General features: G+C 40.0%; 1 protein-coding gene across 1 annotated transcript; it reads left to right on the plus strand.

The window, feature by feature from the left end:
- The first annotated feature begins 11,771 nt into the window (after positions 1–11,771).
- On the plus strand, positions 11,772–14,657 carry LOC140874502 (uncharacterized). Its single transcript, XM_073277794.1, has 4 exons — positions 11,772–12,042; positions 12,576–13,025; positions 13,158–13,542; positions 14,108–14,657. The coding sequence occupies exons 1-4, from the start codon at positions 11,772–11,774 to the stop codon at positions 14,655–14,657; spliced, it is 1,656 nt and encodes a 551-aa protein (XP_073133895.1).
- Positions 14,658–15,708: the final 1,051 nt, after the last annotated feature.

The following is a 15,708-nucleotide window of genomic DNA, read 5'->3' on the forward strand; positions in this document are numbered from 1 at the left end:
AACATCGCCCCATGATTCCCTAGGTATCACTGATAGTGCCTACAAGAACCAGTTGATTTTGGTTAGCGTACAGTACGGTCCCTTCATCCATATATCCCGATCGAATCAACAACCATTGGTATATCGAGAGTCGCTCAAGATTCGATAACTATGCAATACATCTTGAAGATCAAATTAGTGACATCGCATGTGCTACTAAGAAACCATTTCTTAAATCACATCAAGTACTCTGGCCAGAGATTTGTCACACTAATATCTCCTCAGATCGCATAGGATATCCACACTCGCAAGTATGTGGTGAATCCTTGACAACAATGCATTGACTCCTATATGTGTCGTAACTGTACCCAATCTCGACACCTGATGACCCCCATAGAGTCGGTAAACGAGTCAAAGCACAGAACTAGCATATAGAGTCTCCATGATGTTTCAAGTCGTAAGGACTAATGGTGTACAACCAAAACCGCGGACTTTATCCACTCGATAAGTGATAACCACTTGGAAAGTCCGGATAGGGTAGTTCGATTATTCATCCTATGAATATCCATTTGCATGCTTCGAACATCTCCATGTTCCCTACCAATGAAACGTGGTACTCCGCATCGCAAATGCTAGTCTCAAACTCGAGCGATCCTTATCCTTATTATCGGACGGCTCAATCGACTAGGAACGGTTTTTAGAATATACAGTGACTATAAGATGTATTTCATGATAGACATCTCCATGTTCTACCACATCTTACATACACTATAGTATATTCAAGGTCTTTATCAAAACAACAATAGTATATCACAATATAACAATATGAAGTAATATAAAGTCATTGCCATAAAAGTGTAAATAATATTAAACAAAAGATTGTTTATACAAAGAGTCATCAAAGCCCATAGCCACACAGTTGGCTCACTGGGCACCCACTCTTACAATCTCCCACTTGCCCTATAGCCAACTAGTCATACTACGTAGACCCATTGCTTCGCGATGTTTGTCAAACAATGGTCCTGGCAAGGGCTTAGTAAGCGGATCAGCGATATTGTCTGCAGAGGCCACTCGTTCGAAAATGATGTCTCCTCTTTCCACAATCTCCCGGATTATGTGGTATTTCCTCAGTACGTGTTTGGATCTTTGATGAGACCTTGGTTCCTTTGCTTGAGCAACGGCACCCGTGTTGTCACAGTACACCGGGACTGGACCAACAAATTCAGGAATAACGCCCAACTCTTGGACGAACTTCCTCATCCAAACGGCCTCTTTAGCAGCAGCTGATGCTGCAATGTATTCAGCCTCAGTGGTGGAATCCGCTGTGGTGTCCTGCTTGGAACTCTTCCAAGAGACAGCACCGCCATTGAGCATGAACACAAATCCAGAGGTTGACTTCGAGTCATCCACATCACTTTGGAAGCTAGAGTCGGTATAGCCTTCCAATTTGAGATCTCGTCCTCCATACACCATGAACATATTCTTAGTCCTTCGCAAGTACTTAAGAATGTCCTTCACGGCTTTCCAATGCATTTGACCAGGATTAGACTGATATCTGCTCGTGACACTCAGAGCAAATGCTACATCCGGTCTGGTAGATATCATCCCATACATGATACTACCTATGGCTGATGCATATGGTACATGTGTCATTTTCTCTATCTCTTCATCCGTCTTGGGACACATAGACTTGGATAGAGAAACTCCATGACACATGGGTAGATGTCCTCTCTTGGACCCATCCATTGAAAACCGTTTCAATATGGTATCGATGTAGGTTGATTGAGTGAGTCCTATCATTCTCTTAGATCTATCTCTATAGATCTGTATCCCTAGAATATAGGATGCCTCACCCAAATCCTTCATCGAGAATCTACCTGATAACCATATCTTTGTTGACTGCAACATCCCTACGTCATTCCCAATGAGTAGGATGTCATCAACATAAAGTACTAAGAATGTCACCGCATCCTTAACTACTTTCTTGTACACGCATGGTTCCTCCGGGTTCTTGATGAAACCAAAATCCTTTATTGTTTCATCAAATTTCTGGTTCCAACTTCTTGATGCTTGTTTTAGACCATAAATTGATCTCTGAAGCTTGCATACCTTATGCTCGCTTCCCATGGATGTGTACCCCTCAGGCTGCTTCATATAGATTTCTTCCTTAATGTCTCCATTAAGAAAAGCAGTCTTCACATCCATTTGCCATATCTCATAGTCATACCATGCAGCTATGGCAATCAGGATTCTTATGGACTTGAACATTGCAACTGGTGAAAAGGTTTCATCATAGTCAACTCCTTGCCTTTGAGTATAACCTTTCGCCACCAATCGCGCCTTGTAGGTCAATACCTTACCATCAGGCCCAAGCTTTCTCTTGTAGATCCATTTACACCCTATTGGAACAATTCCATCGGGAGGATCTACTAAAGACCAAACTTGGTTTGTATGCATCGAATCCAATTCTGACTGCATAGCTTCAAGCCATAAATTCGAATCCGCATCAGAAATTGCTTCCTTGAAGTTTCTTGGATCACATCCAATGTCGGGTTCATCTTGATCCCCTTCAAGAAGAAGACCATATCGAACTGGAGGTCTAGAAGTCCTTTCGGATCTTCTAGGTGCAGGCGTGTCCAGCAATGGTTCCTGAGGTGTAGGATCGTTATTTTGTATTTCGTGTCCAGCCCCAAAACGAAGGTGGAAGCTCAGTGAAGCTCATCATAGATCGAACCATGTCCAACAAAGTTCGATTACGACGCTCCGATACACCATTAAGCTGTGGTGTCATAGGAGGAGTCCACTGAGAGAGAATCCCATTCTCTTTCAGATAGTCCAAAAACTCGGTACTCAAGTATTCTCCACCTCGATCCGATCGAAGTGCTTTAATACTTTTACCTAGCTTGTTTTCTACTTCAGCCCTGAATTCTTTGAACTTTTCAAATGCTTCAGACTTATATTTCATTAAATATAAATACCCATACCTTGAATAATCATCAGTAAAGGTAATGAAGTAGGTGTGGCCATGTTGAGTCCCTACTCTAAATGGACCACAAACATCTGTATGGATCAAATCCAACAGATTCTGACTACGCTCAGGTTTCCCCTTAAAAGGAGATTTAGTCATTTTTCCTTTTAGGCAGGATTCACAAGTAGGTAGAGAATTAATATCAGACATATCAAACATGCCCTCTCCCACTAGCTTGTTCATCCTCCTTGAGGAAATATGACCTAGCCTAGCATGCCAAAGGTTTGCCGGGTTTTGACTATCGATTTTCCTTTTGTTTGTTGTCGCCGGTTTATCAACATAATTCACTGGAACGTCTTTTAGTTTTAAGTTGTATAGATCGTTTTCAAGTTGTCCATTTCCAATTAAACATTCATTCTTGTAAATATTGCAAATCCCATTCACAAAATTGCAAGAATAACCATCTCTATCAAGCATAGAAATAGAAATAATGTTTTTAATTAAATCTGGCACAAATAAAACATCTCTTAACAATAATTTAAAACCGTTCTGCAAAGTCAAACAAACATCTCCAATGGCCGTAGCTTCAACTCTGGAACCATTCCCGAGCCTCAGCTGGGTCTCACCCATTCTAAGCCTGCGACTTCTTGTCATCACCTGCAAATCATTGCAAATGTGAGATCCACATCCGGTATCCAATACCCAAGAAGTTGTATTAAGTGACATGTTTATTTCAATATAGAACATACCCTTTGCAGTTCCCAACTGCTCAAGATATTCCTTGCAGTTGCGCTTCCAATGACCCGGCTTCTTGCAGTAATGGCAAACATCCTTGGATTTTCCATTGTTTGAAGCCTTTGTCTTTTGCTTCTTCTTGGGCTCGACTTTCTTGGGTGGGGTAGAACGTTTCTTGCCCTTCATACTTGGCCCCTTCTTAGCAGAAGATGAGGAGCCCACCAAGAAAGCTGACTTATCCTTCTTAAGTGTGGATTCATATGTAACGAGCATATTGACCATCTCTTCTAGGGTGGCCTCTATCTTGTTCATAATAAAATTTATCACAAATCCATCAAATGAAGAAGGAAGAGACAGAAGCAATAAATCCACATTGAGTTCATGCTCCAACACCAAATCTAGGGTCGCCAACTTCTGTATGAGCCAAATCACTCGTACCCCATGATCACGGACCGAAGTCCCTTCACGCATGCGGCACGTCATCAACTCCTTAACAGTAGCGAACCTTTCAGCCCTCGACTGAGCCCCAAAAAGTTCCTTGAGTTGCGTATGAATGTCAGCAGCATTCACCGTGTCCTCAAATCGCCTCTGGAGTTCATCAGACATCGAGGCTTGCATATAGCATTTGGTCTTGATGTCATGGTCACACCATGCATCAAGTTTGGCCAATTCCTCCGGACTTATGTCAGCTGGTGCTTCCTTCGGAGGTGCTTTCTCCAACACGTAAAGCATTTTCTCCGAAGTTAAGACAATCTTCAACTTCCGGAACCATTCCGTATAGTTGGCGCCAGTCAACTTGTTTTGTTCGAGGATCGAGAATAATGGATTTCGCGAATTCATTGTATGAAATACTGAAAAGAAAAACAGACATATATCAATGATTGTTTAACAATTTACTAAGACATAAAATAGGCGAATTTAATTTTATGAATCTCACTCCCACTATTTTAACGATTTCACCACCCTCTAGTGAAAACGGGAAACTTTTTCCTTAGTGAGAACATGGAGTCCAATTGACAAACTTATGGTCCCGAATAATATCAGCCAACCATAATTCTCAAAAGGTAGAGCCCAATTGCTTCCTAAGCAACCCCCATGTGTTTACCTCATGTCCAATAAGGGCCCAATAATATGACGCCGTTTAAAGTGACATGTCAAGATGACCCATCAATATTAAGTTGTGATGGACGGTCGCCATGTGGATCCCCCAATAATATGAGCCGATCCCATGGGAGTTCCACCCAACTTACAACATTTGTCGATCCAATGTACAGCTTTCCGACGGACGGGCCCCCCCAATAATATGAGCCGGACCGTATCCGCGGGTAGCATCACATACATTGACCGTTGATGGAAGGTGGGAACATTTAAACAAATTTAAATTTCCTTTATTTATCTTGATATAAATTTTAAATCATATTTAAAATGAGGGATTTTTAATTATAAAAATATTTGTCTCATCATATTCATTTTATTGCATGCTTGCCGGATTCACGCAATTTATGTCTAAACATGCATACAATCATAATATCAAATATTATATAGGATGATCGATTCCATTTCTAATTGACCCGTGGTTGCCAATCACGGGTCTTAGTCCAATCCTAGGTAATATGCAGTATGCAATGCAATCCTATTACATGTGCTTCCAATTTACATTTCTTCAGTCTTTATTGTCTGCTGGGCCCACCATCTTCAAATCTTGATCTCCCACTAAATCTAATGCATTTACAATAAATAACAATGACAAGTAGGGGATACATTTTTAGGGGTGGGAACGGGCTATAAACCAAGCCCACTTTTATTACATATGACATTCATATCGGGCCATAAACCAGGCCCATTAATAAAACCAACAACAATAAAACAAAATGTAAATTCCTAACATACACCTACAAAATTGGTCATGGCAATCGATCATCCTTATCCAATAACATTTAATTCAAAATTAATTTATTGGATAACATGCAGTGGCAATTCAAATTTAAACAAGATAAAATCATATTTTATATATAAAATCTCATTTCACATATAAAATCATATTTTATCTCTATATCAAATAAAATCATATTTTATCTATAAAATCCAATTTTACAAATAAAATCATATTTTACTCAATATATCATAAGATCATATCTTATCATCAATTGTACCAAAATAATTGATTTCAAAATTCAATTTACGGATAAAACATTAAAATTTTCCAAAAATTCAAATTTATCCAAAAAATCAATTTTAAAATTTACGGACTCGAACAATTCGATCCGAAATCTCGTGAACCAATCAAAAACAATTTTTGACCGGACCAAAAATAAAATTTTATCACATTAAAATTAATTTTAAATAAAAATTTAATTTTTCCCGCGGGCCGCCCGGGACACTCCTGGGCCGGCCCGCACCCGGGGCGCGGGCCGGGGGCAGCTCGGCTGCCCCCTTAGGGCAGCAACAATTGCTGCCCTGGCGGCGCCTGGCGCCGCCGCTGGGCGGCGCTGTGCGTCGCCCTGGGCAGCGCCGAGCGCTGCCCTGCGCAGCGCCCAGCGCTGCGCTGGGCAGCGCACAGCGCTGCCCTGGGCGGCGCCGTGCGCCCCCTTTGGGCGGCGCCGTGCGCCCCCTTTGGGCGGCGCCGTGCGCCTCCCCCGGGGGCAGCGACCATCGCCGCCCCCTCCGGGCAGCGATCCAATCGCTGCCCGGGTTTTGCCCCGAAAAAAAAAAAATTTTATTTAAAAATATTTATTTTGTTTCAAAAACCGAGACTCAAAAATTTTGTACAATTGATTAATTCAATCGTTTGATCTGAGCAACCTGGCTCTGATACCACTGTTGGAAAAACTGGCTCTCAGATCAATCACGATTGATACCCGGTGCAGCGGAAGTTTAAAAAAAAATTTTTTTTTTTGTCATGGAACAATTCCATGGTGTGGGTATCAACCGTTCAACGATTAAATTATAGTGTGTGTGTAAAATTCAAATAACAATTATTAAATTTTACCTTCAATCTCGAAGCGAGATTAATGGACACCACACAGATTTCTCTGCGCTTCTTGTATCTCCCAGGAACTGATGAACTCCTTCAATCAGGTCCACGAATGGGGTTTAAATCCCTCTGATAGATTGCACTAGAAAATCTATCAGAAGTTTTTCTGCGAAGAGATTAAACGAATCTGATTCGTTATTCCTGACTGCGATTCAAAATCACAGACCGAAATTTCTCTGACAGAGTGGGAGGGTGATCGGCCGAATTGAGAGAGAATAGGGGCTAGGGTTTTCGAAATTTTTGCTCTCAAAATAATGACCTGTTGTTGTTTAATTTCTGTACTGCAATAACTTATTTATAATGCAGGCCACTAACACCTTAGGGCCCATTAGTCATAAGCTAGAGCCCGACAAGCAAAGCCCGCACGTTCAGAAATTAATATAAAATTCATCGTGACTCCGATTGATGAACCGATTTCACCAATGTGCACAGAAACCATTTCTGCACATTTTAAAGTCAAAATAAATTTTCCTGAATCCGAATTCAGTGGTTTCCAAAAATGTCTATCCCTATGTCATTTTAGGAAATCCTACTCCCTTACTCTTATTTAAGAAGTCCAACTCCTTAGTTCATTAAATTTAACTCTTTAAATTTAACTATCTCAACGGGGATTAAAACTCCATTACACTGTGTGACCCTCAATGGTTCAGGGATACAGCTAGCCGTGGGCTCACAACTCCTTGTGACTCGGAACAACACTTTCCGACTTGCCCAACGAATCATGGTAAAGCGCCTAGCAACATCGCCCCATGATTCCCTAGGTATCACTGATAGTGCCTACAAGAACCAGTAGATTTTGGTTAGCGTACAGTACGGTCCCTTCATCCATATATCCCGATCGAATCAACAACCATTGGTATATCGAGAGTCGCTCAAGATTCGATAACTATGCAATACATCTTGAAGATCAAATTAGTGACATCGCATGTGCTACTAAGAAACCATTTCTTAAATCACATCAAGTACTCTGGCCAGAGATTTGTCACACTAATATCTCCTCAGATCGCATAGGATATCCACACTCGCAAGTATGTGGTGAATCCTTGACAACAATGCATTGACTCCTATATGTGTCGTAACTGTACCCAATCTCGACACCTGATGACCCCCATAGAGTCGGTAAACGAGTCAAAGCACAGAACTAGCATATAGAGTCTCCATGATGTTTCAAGTCGTAAGGACTAATGGTGTACAACCAAAACCGCGGACTTTATCCACTCGATAAGTGATAACCACTTGGAAAGTCCGGATAGGGTAGTTCGATTATTCATCCTATGAATATCCATTTGCATGCTTCGAACATCTCCATGTTCCCTACCAATGAAACGTGGTACTCCGCATCGCAAATGCTAGTCTCAAACTCGAGCGATCCTTATCCTTATTATCGGACGGCTCAATCGACTAGGAACGGTTTTTAGAATATACAGTGACTATAAGATGTATTTCATGATAGACATCTCCATGTTCTACCACATCTTACATACACTATAGTATATTCAAGGTCTTTATCAAAACAACAATAGTATATCACAATATAACAATATGAAGTAATATAAAGTCATTGCCATAAAAGTGTAAATAATATTAAACAAAAGATTGTTTATACAAAGAGTCATCAAAGCCCATAGCCACACAGTTGGCTCACTGGGCACCCACTCTTACATGAACTCTGCTTAGAACTGAACTGTCTAGAGCCACTGGAACTCGATGAACTGCTCTCAGGCTTCTTAAATTGCTTTCCTTTTGGTCTATACTGATCTCGCCTGTTTCTGCCACTGCTACCTCCCTCAACCCTTTGAGACTGATTCGTCTGCTGAGAAGGTTGGTATTGATACTGAGACTGCTGAGTCTGAAATTGAACAGGCTGATTCTGAAAAGATCTATGCTGCTGCTGAGAAGCTAACTGATTTCCTCGCTGCATCAATAGTCCAGCTTCGGCTCCCTTAGCCTGATCCATAGCATCTGTGAAGTTATTGGGTCTCCCGGTATTGACCAAAGTGAAAATCTCAGGATTCAATCCGTTGATGAAATGATCGGCCTTGGCTTCTTCGTTATCTGCGATGTGAGGTGCGAACCTCAAGAGACTGTCGATTTGCTCACATAATCCTCGATGCTCAAGTTCCCTTGCTTCAAATTCGCAAATTCGGCACCCTTTTCCTTTCGGTACGACACAGGGAAGAATCGCCTATAGAACTCAGTCTTGAATAAACTCCAAGTGACAGCGGTGTCTCGATTCTCATTTGCTCTATTGGTTGTAGTTCACCAATTCTTAGCAACACCCTGTAGCAGGTGAATGACTAACCTGATTCTGCGGTCATCGGTATAGTCAAGGGAATCAAAGAGTTGATCAATGTCCTCTAGCCAACTTTCACAGTCAACAGAGTTTTCGGTACCCGTCAAGGTAGGCGGTCGGAACGATCGAAATCTCTTCAATAAAATTTCCATAGGCGTCGCGGTAGCATCAATCTGATCCACTCCAGTACTACCCTGATCATTCGGAGGAGTTACTACTGGCTGCGGATTCTCATTAGAAGGAGGAATCAAGTGTGGTTGATTTCTTCGCACAGACCGTCGAGGTGCCATCTGATATTAAAGGGTTAAGACACAATATCTCAATCATAATCTCAATCTCATAACTTCGGTGTCCAAAACTCTGCTCTGAGTACTCATGAGTCTCAAGGATATTCGAAAACAGATGATAGCACAAATACAATTATATATCACGTAATTCATGCTTTATAAATCAAATCACAATTCATGTAATTCAATTAATTCAAGAATCAATAAATCATGCTCGCACGTATTTAAAATAATCATTTAAATAAATCAATCACATGCAAGAATTCAATTCATGCGGACTCGATCTACCCCGCTCACTCTAGTTCAATTCCAAGAATCTTATCGCTCTGATACCACTTAATGTGAGATCCCGTTTCTAATCTTCTATACTCGGGTTTAAACAATCAAATCAAAAGAAAAAGCATACCAAAATTTTTTTTTTTTATAAAAGCCTCGCACCCGCGCGAGCCATCGTCTCGCGCGTGCGCAGGCAATGCGGCCAGAGGCCTCGCGGGAGGCTTACGCCCGCGCGAGGTGATGTGCTCGCGTGCGCGCGGGAAAGATAATTCGAGCCCTCCAGGCATGCTCGCGCGCGAGCCAATCGGGCATAAAAGTGCAGGATCCTGAAGAAACCATTCCAAAAGCAACTCCAATCAATTAAAACCCATATACACATAAAAATCAACATTTAAACATACAATATTCTAGGTTCTGCCCAAAAATACAACATATCAAGTTCGATGATAGGGTTCGATCGACTAATCAAAAATAATACAAGTTCAAAAGATACAACCCTACGACACGGTGTCTCACTTCTATCATTCTCACCCCATGCTAACCCAGACGACTCGATCCAGCTCCTGATCCTCCTGTTGTCAAGTACACAACAAACAAAAACAACAGCCGGAAAACCCGGTTAGAAATATAATTTCCAAGTAAAAGAGACAGACATACAATATCAATTAAACAACTCATATTGAAATATATCAATCACCAATAAATCCAAATGAGAGTGGATGTATGCATGACTTCAAAACTCGGGATTCTCAAGTCAGATAATCAAAATATCAATCGGTAGTCAGTTGGGATCCCAGAGTCAAGTCATTACGAACAACCCACCGACACTCCCATTCGGGGTGGATGTTGCACAACTCAACCCCTAGACTTCAGAGCAACTATAAGAAGTATTCTAGCACTTGGAAAAACTCAAAATCCAAGGCCACTTCAATATAGCTCCCTAAATCGTCTAATTTAAAAATGAATCAAATATTCGGCTCAATATGAATGCAAGTGAAAACAAAGTAAATCAATCAAGTTCACACGAACAAATTAACATGCAGTCTGTGATTTGTGGGACTCGAGAATCAATCAAACTCGAGTATTCAACCCCATTCAATCCAATGTCGTCTTTTACATTTTCAAGTTCGTCAGTGATTCAAATCTAAAAATGACAACGAACTCAATCAATATCGAATCAAATCAAAAAAAATCATTACAAGAAGTTCAATACTATACCGTCTTCAACTCTCGAATCGGTTCAAACTCCCAAGTTCGTTCCAAACCCGAATCATTCAATCAAACTCTGAAAATGTAGAACATACGGATTCGATATCAATTCATCAACTCAAGCAAAACCCGAAAATCAAACCAAAGTAATAAAACCAATAATCCAAAACCCGATTTCGACGGCATAACGGCTATAAACGGTCAAACCAAAAATCTCAAACCAATTATCATCATCAATACAACTCAAAACCATCTTCCAATCCAACAAAACAACCAAATCCAACCAAAATAACCAAACCCATTTTCGAAAATATGCTCCAAAAATCATATAAAATCCAAACTTCATTCTTTTTCCGAACTGACTTCGAATACACGGTCTATGCTAGCTCTCAAGAACAACATACTCGAAAATCATCAAATTCTAGCAACCCAACAAAAATCAAAGTTCATAGATCGTAGCAAAACTTACGGCAAAACGACGCCCTCGTTGCGGTGATCGTGAATCTCAACTCGAATCGAAAATCTGACGGTCGGATCGTGTGAATCAAAAGAAAGAAAAGCTTGAAATGTTGGCCATGACTTCTCTCGTTCTCTCTCTCGGTTGGCGTGAAGAGGAAGGGAGAAAGAGAAGTGATGGGAGAGATATTTACATAACAAATAATATAATACTCTCAACTTGGCTAGTCAATCGGTATATTTGCAATCCGGTCCCTGAAACCCCAAACTCAATCAATTCAATCTCGGTTCAACTAATTCCCATTAATTCAAAATAAATAATAATCAACTCTGCTAATCATGAAATAATTAATTCCAAGGCCTTACATTATGTCTGATTTTGATTGTATTATTGGCATTGATGCACTAATCAAGTATAGGGCCACGGTTGACTGTTTTCATAAGATTGTCCGATTTAGACCAGACATGGCTGATGATTGGAAATTCTTTGGTAAGGGTTCTCGTGCTAAGATTCCTTTGATTTTTAGCTTATCTATGGAACCGTTATTGCAGACTGGTGCTGAAGGATTTCTAGTTTATGCATTGGATGTGTTGAAAGCTAGTCCTGTACTGGCGGACGATCCTATTGTATGTGAGTTTGCAGATATTTTTTCGGGTGAAATACCGGGATTGACTCCAATGCGTGAGATTGATTTCAGTATCGAGTTGGTACCAGGTACTTTGCCTATCTCTAAAGATCCTTATAGGATGGCACCACTTGAACTGAAAGAGTTGAAAGATCAACTTGAAGATTTGCTGAACAAAGGTTACATTAGGCCAAGTGTGTCACCCTGGGGCGCTCTGGTTTTATTTGTCAGAAAGAAGGATGGGTCGATGAGATTATGTATCGATTACCGCCAATTAAATTAGGTCACGGTAAAGAATAGATATCCATTACCTCGAATAGATGACTTGTTTGACCAATTGCAGGGTTCTTTCGTCTATTCAAAGATTGATTTGAGGTCTGGTTATCACCAGTTGAGGGTAAGAGAAGCAGATGTTACTAAAACTGCTTTTCGAACGAGGTATGGCCATTATGAGTTTATAGTAATGTCATTCGGTTTAACAAATGCTCATGTTGTCTTTATGAGTTTAATGAATAGAATATTTCAGAAACACTTGGATGAGTTTGTTATCATTTTTATTGATGATATTCTGATATATTCTAAGACTAAGACTGAGCTTGAGAGCATTTGAGGATTGTTTTGCAGATTTTGAGAACTGAGCACTTGTATGATAAGCTGTCCAAGTGTGAGTTTTGGTTGGATAGAGTTGTGTTTCTTGGCCATGTTATTTCAGGAGACGGTATATCTGTTGATCCTAGCAAGGTAGAGGTAGTTATTAACTGGCCTAGACCTACATCCGTACCTGAGATTCGTAGTTTAATGGGTTTAGCCGGGTATTATCGCCGATTTATTGCAGGATTTTCTAGCATTGCGAAGCCGATTACCCAGTTAACACAGAAGAATACTCCGTTTGTTTGGACACATGAATGTGAAGCTAGTTTTGTGGAATTGAAGAAAATGCTGACTAGTGTACCTGTATTAACTATTCCATCAGGTACAGGTGGTTTTACTATTTATTTTGACGCTTCTCATAAAGGTTTGAGTAGTATTTTGATGCAGCGATGTCATGTGATAGCATATGATTCCAGGCAATTGAAACCTCACGAGATCAGATACCCAATACATGATCTTAAGCTTGCAGCTATTGTCTTTGCGTTGAAAATTTGGCTTCATTATTTATATGGTGAGACCTTTGAGATATTTTCTGATCATAAAAGCTTGAAGTAGTTGTTTTCTCAAGCGGAATTAAATATGAGACAAAGACGTTGGTTGGACTTGCTGAAAGATTTTGACTGTGAGATTAAGTATTATCCAGGGAAGTCTAATGCAGCGGCTGATGCACTGAGTAGAAAGGTATGTGATTTATCCTTATCTACTATGCGTGTCTCTAAGTTGATTGAAGATTGTTGTGTTTCTGGTCTGTATTTTGAGACAGATATACAACCTGTACGGGTTTATGCAATCACAGCTGAGCCGGAGTTGTTTGTTCGAATTAAAGAAGCCCAGAAAGCTAATCAAAACATTAAAAATTCAATTGAAAGGGTTAGAACTGGACATGAGTCAGCATTTCAGGTCAGTATGGATGGAATTGTGTTTGTTAATCGACGTATTGTTGTACCTGATATTGCAGAATTGAGACAGCAAATTCTGAATGAAGCTCATTGCAGCAAGTTTAGTATCCATCCAGGGGGCAGAAAAATGTATAATGATCTGAAACAACAGTTTTGGTGAAAAAGAATGAAAGCTGATGTGACAAAGTTTGTATCTAGATGTCTAAATTGTCAACAGGTAAAGGCTGAAAGGAAGCGACCAAGTGGTTTATTGCACAGTTTAGCAGTTCCTGAATGGAAATGGGATCATATTACTATGGATTTTGTCACAAGACTACCGAGATCTTCGAGAGGATGTGATGCAGTTTGGGTTGTGATTGATATACTGACTAAGTCTGCATGCTTTATTCCTTATCAGATGACGTATCGTCATGACCAGATGGCCAATATTTATATCAGAGATGTAGTGCGACTGCACAGTGCCTAAGTCGATAGTATCGGATCGAGATCCTCGATTCACTTCACATTTTTGGCATAGTCAACAGGAAGCTCTGGGTACTCGTCTGCATTTGAGTACAGCATATTATCCTCAGACTGATGGGCAGTCAGAGCGTACTATACAGATTCTAGAAGATATGTTGAGAGCTATGATACTTGATTTTGGTGCGAGTTGGCAATAATCTTTGACACTTGTTGAATTTTCTTATAATAACAGCTATCAGTCAAGCATTCAGATGGCTCCATTTGAAGCACTGTATGGTAAAAAATTCAGATCTCCGTTGTTTTGGGATGATCTTTCTAAAACACCAGTTACAGGACCAGATATGATCAGAGAGATGTCTGATAAAGTGAAGTTGATACAAATCAAAATGAGAACAACGCAAGATCGACTAACAAAATATGCAAATGTGAGGCATAGACCTTTGAGTTTTGAACAAGGTGATTGGGTATTTCTGAAGATATCTCCTTTTCGAGGCACTGTTAGATTCGGAAAGAGAGGGAATCTATCACCGAGGTTTATTGGACCTTACGAAATTCTTGATAAAGTTGGTGATCTTGCATACCGATTAGCATTACCTCCAGCACTGTCAGGTATTCACGATGTATTTCACGTGTCTATGTTGAGGAAGTATGAGCCCGATGCTTCCCATATTCTTCGTCCAGATGAAGCTGAATTGGATGAAACATTGAGCTATTTCGAACATCCTATTCAAATCCTTGATCACAAGGAAAGGCAGCTCAGAAACAAATCCATTCCCTTGTGAAGGTGCAATGGAGTAGACACGGAATTGAAGAAGCTACTTGAGATACGGAACAAGATATGAGACAGCGTTATTCAGAGCTATTTCACTGATGTGAGTTCTTATTCAGTATTTCTGCTATCTTATTATCTTATGTGTGTTCAAATTGCATGCAATTTCGAGGACGAAATCAGATCTTAGCAGGAGAGAATTTTTAGAGTTTAGATTTAAATTCTAATATTCTTAAATTATTTAGGATTGAAATTGAATTAAAATTTTTCGTAAGGACTAAATTGCAAATAGTGGAAATTTTAAGGGCCAAAGTGCAATTTTCTATATTTGAGTGGAACACTTGGCATCTTATGTATACATACGTGTATGTACATGGATTTGCGTCAGATGTATCTTCTTCTTCAATAGCAAAACCGAGACTTCATTTTCTTTGTCTAAATTTGATCTTCAAGCTTCATTATTTCAAGATCCGTCTACCCGAATAAAATTCTGAGCACGGTTTTGGAATCCTCGCAACAAGAGCTTCGTTGTGATGTAAGTATTATCTTGATTCTGTATATTTCAAAAATATGTTGTTGGGAGAACTTGGAATTCGATTATGGCTATGCGTTCTTGAGCTTGTATGAGTGATTGTATCGAAGTCGGACCAAAGAACTTGGAATTTGAAATTGATATTAATTTCCAGATTTTATTCGAAAATTATGCTATCTTATTTGGCTGGGTTTTGATGATATTTGGTTGGTATGATATGTATATGAGACTTATATGGTTGTTAGAAGTACTGGTTTGTTACCGTTACGCTGCCGGTTTGCGAAATTGATAGACTATGAATCCTTATGATTGAGCTGTGGTATAAATGAATTCTTGCTGATGTTATGGCCTTGAATACCATTCATTTCAGATTTAATCAAAGGACATCGAATTCGGGAGTTTTGGTTTCGAACCGGGAGAGATTTGATCAAAGTTGGTGAACTTTAGACTTTCATGCTTGAGTTTAGCTTGAGAAGAATTGTGATTGCAATTGTGTATTTTGTAGCTTGTGGATCTAGCTCATTCCTTATCA

This window comes from Henckelia pumila, chromosome 1, assembly GCF_033568475.1.
Source record: "Henckelia pumila isolate YLH828 chromosome 1, ASM3356847v2, whole genome shotgun sequence".
Taxonomy (NCBI): Eukaryota; Viridiplantae; Streptophyta; class Magnoliopsida; order Lamiales; family Gesneriaceae; genus Henckelia; species Henckelia pumila.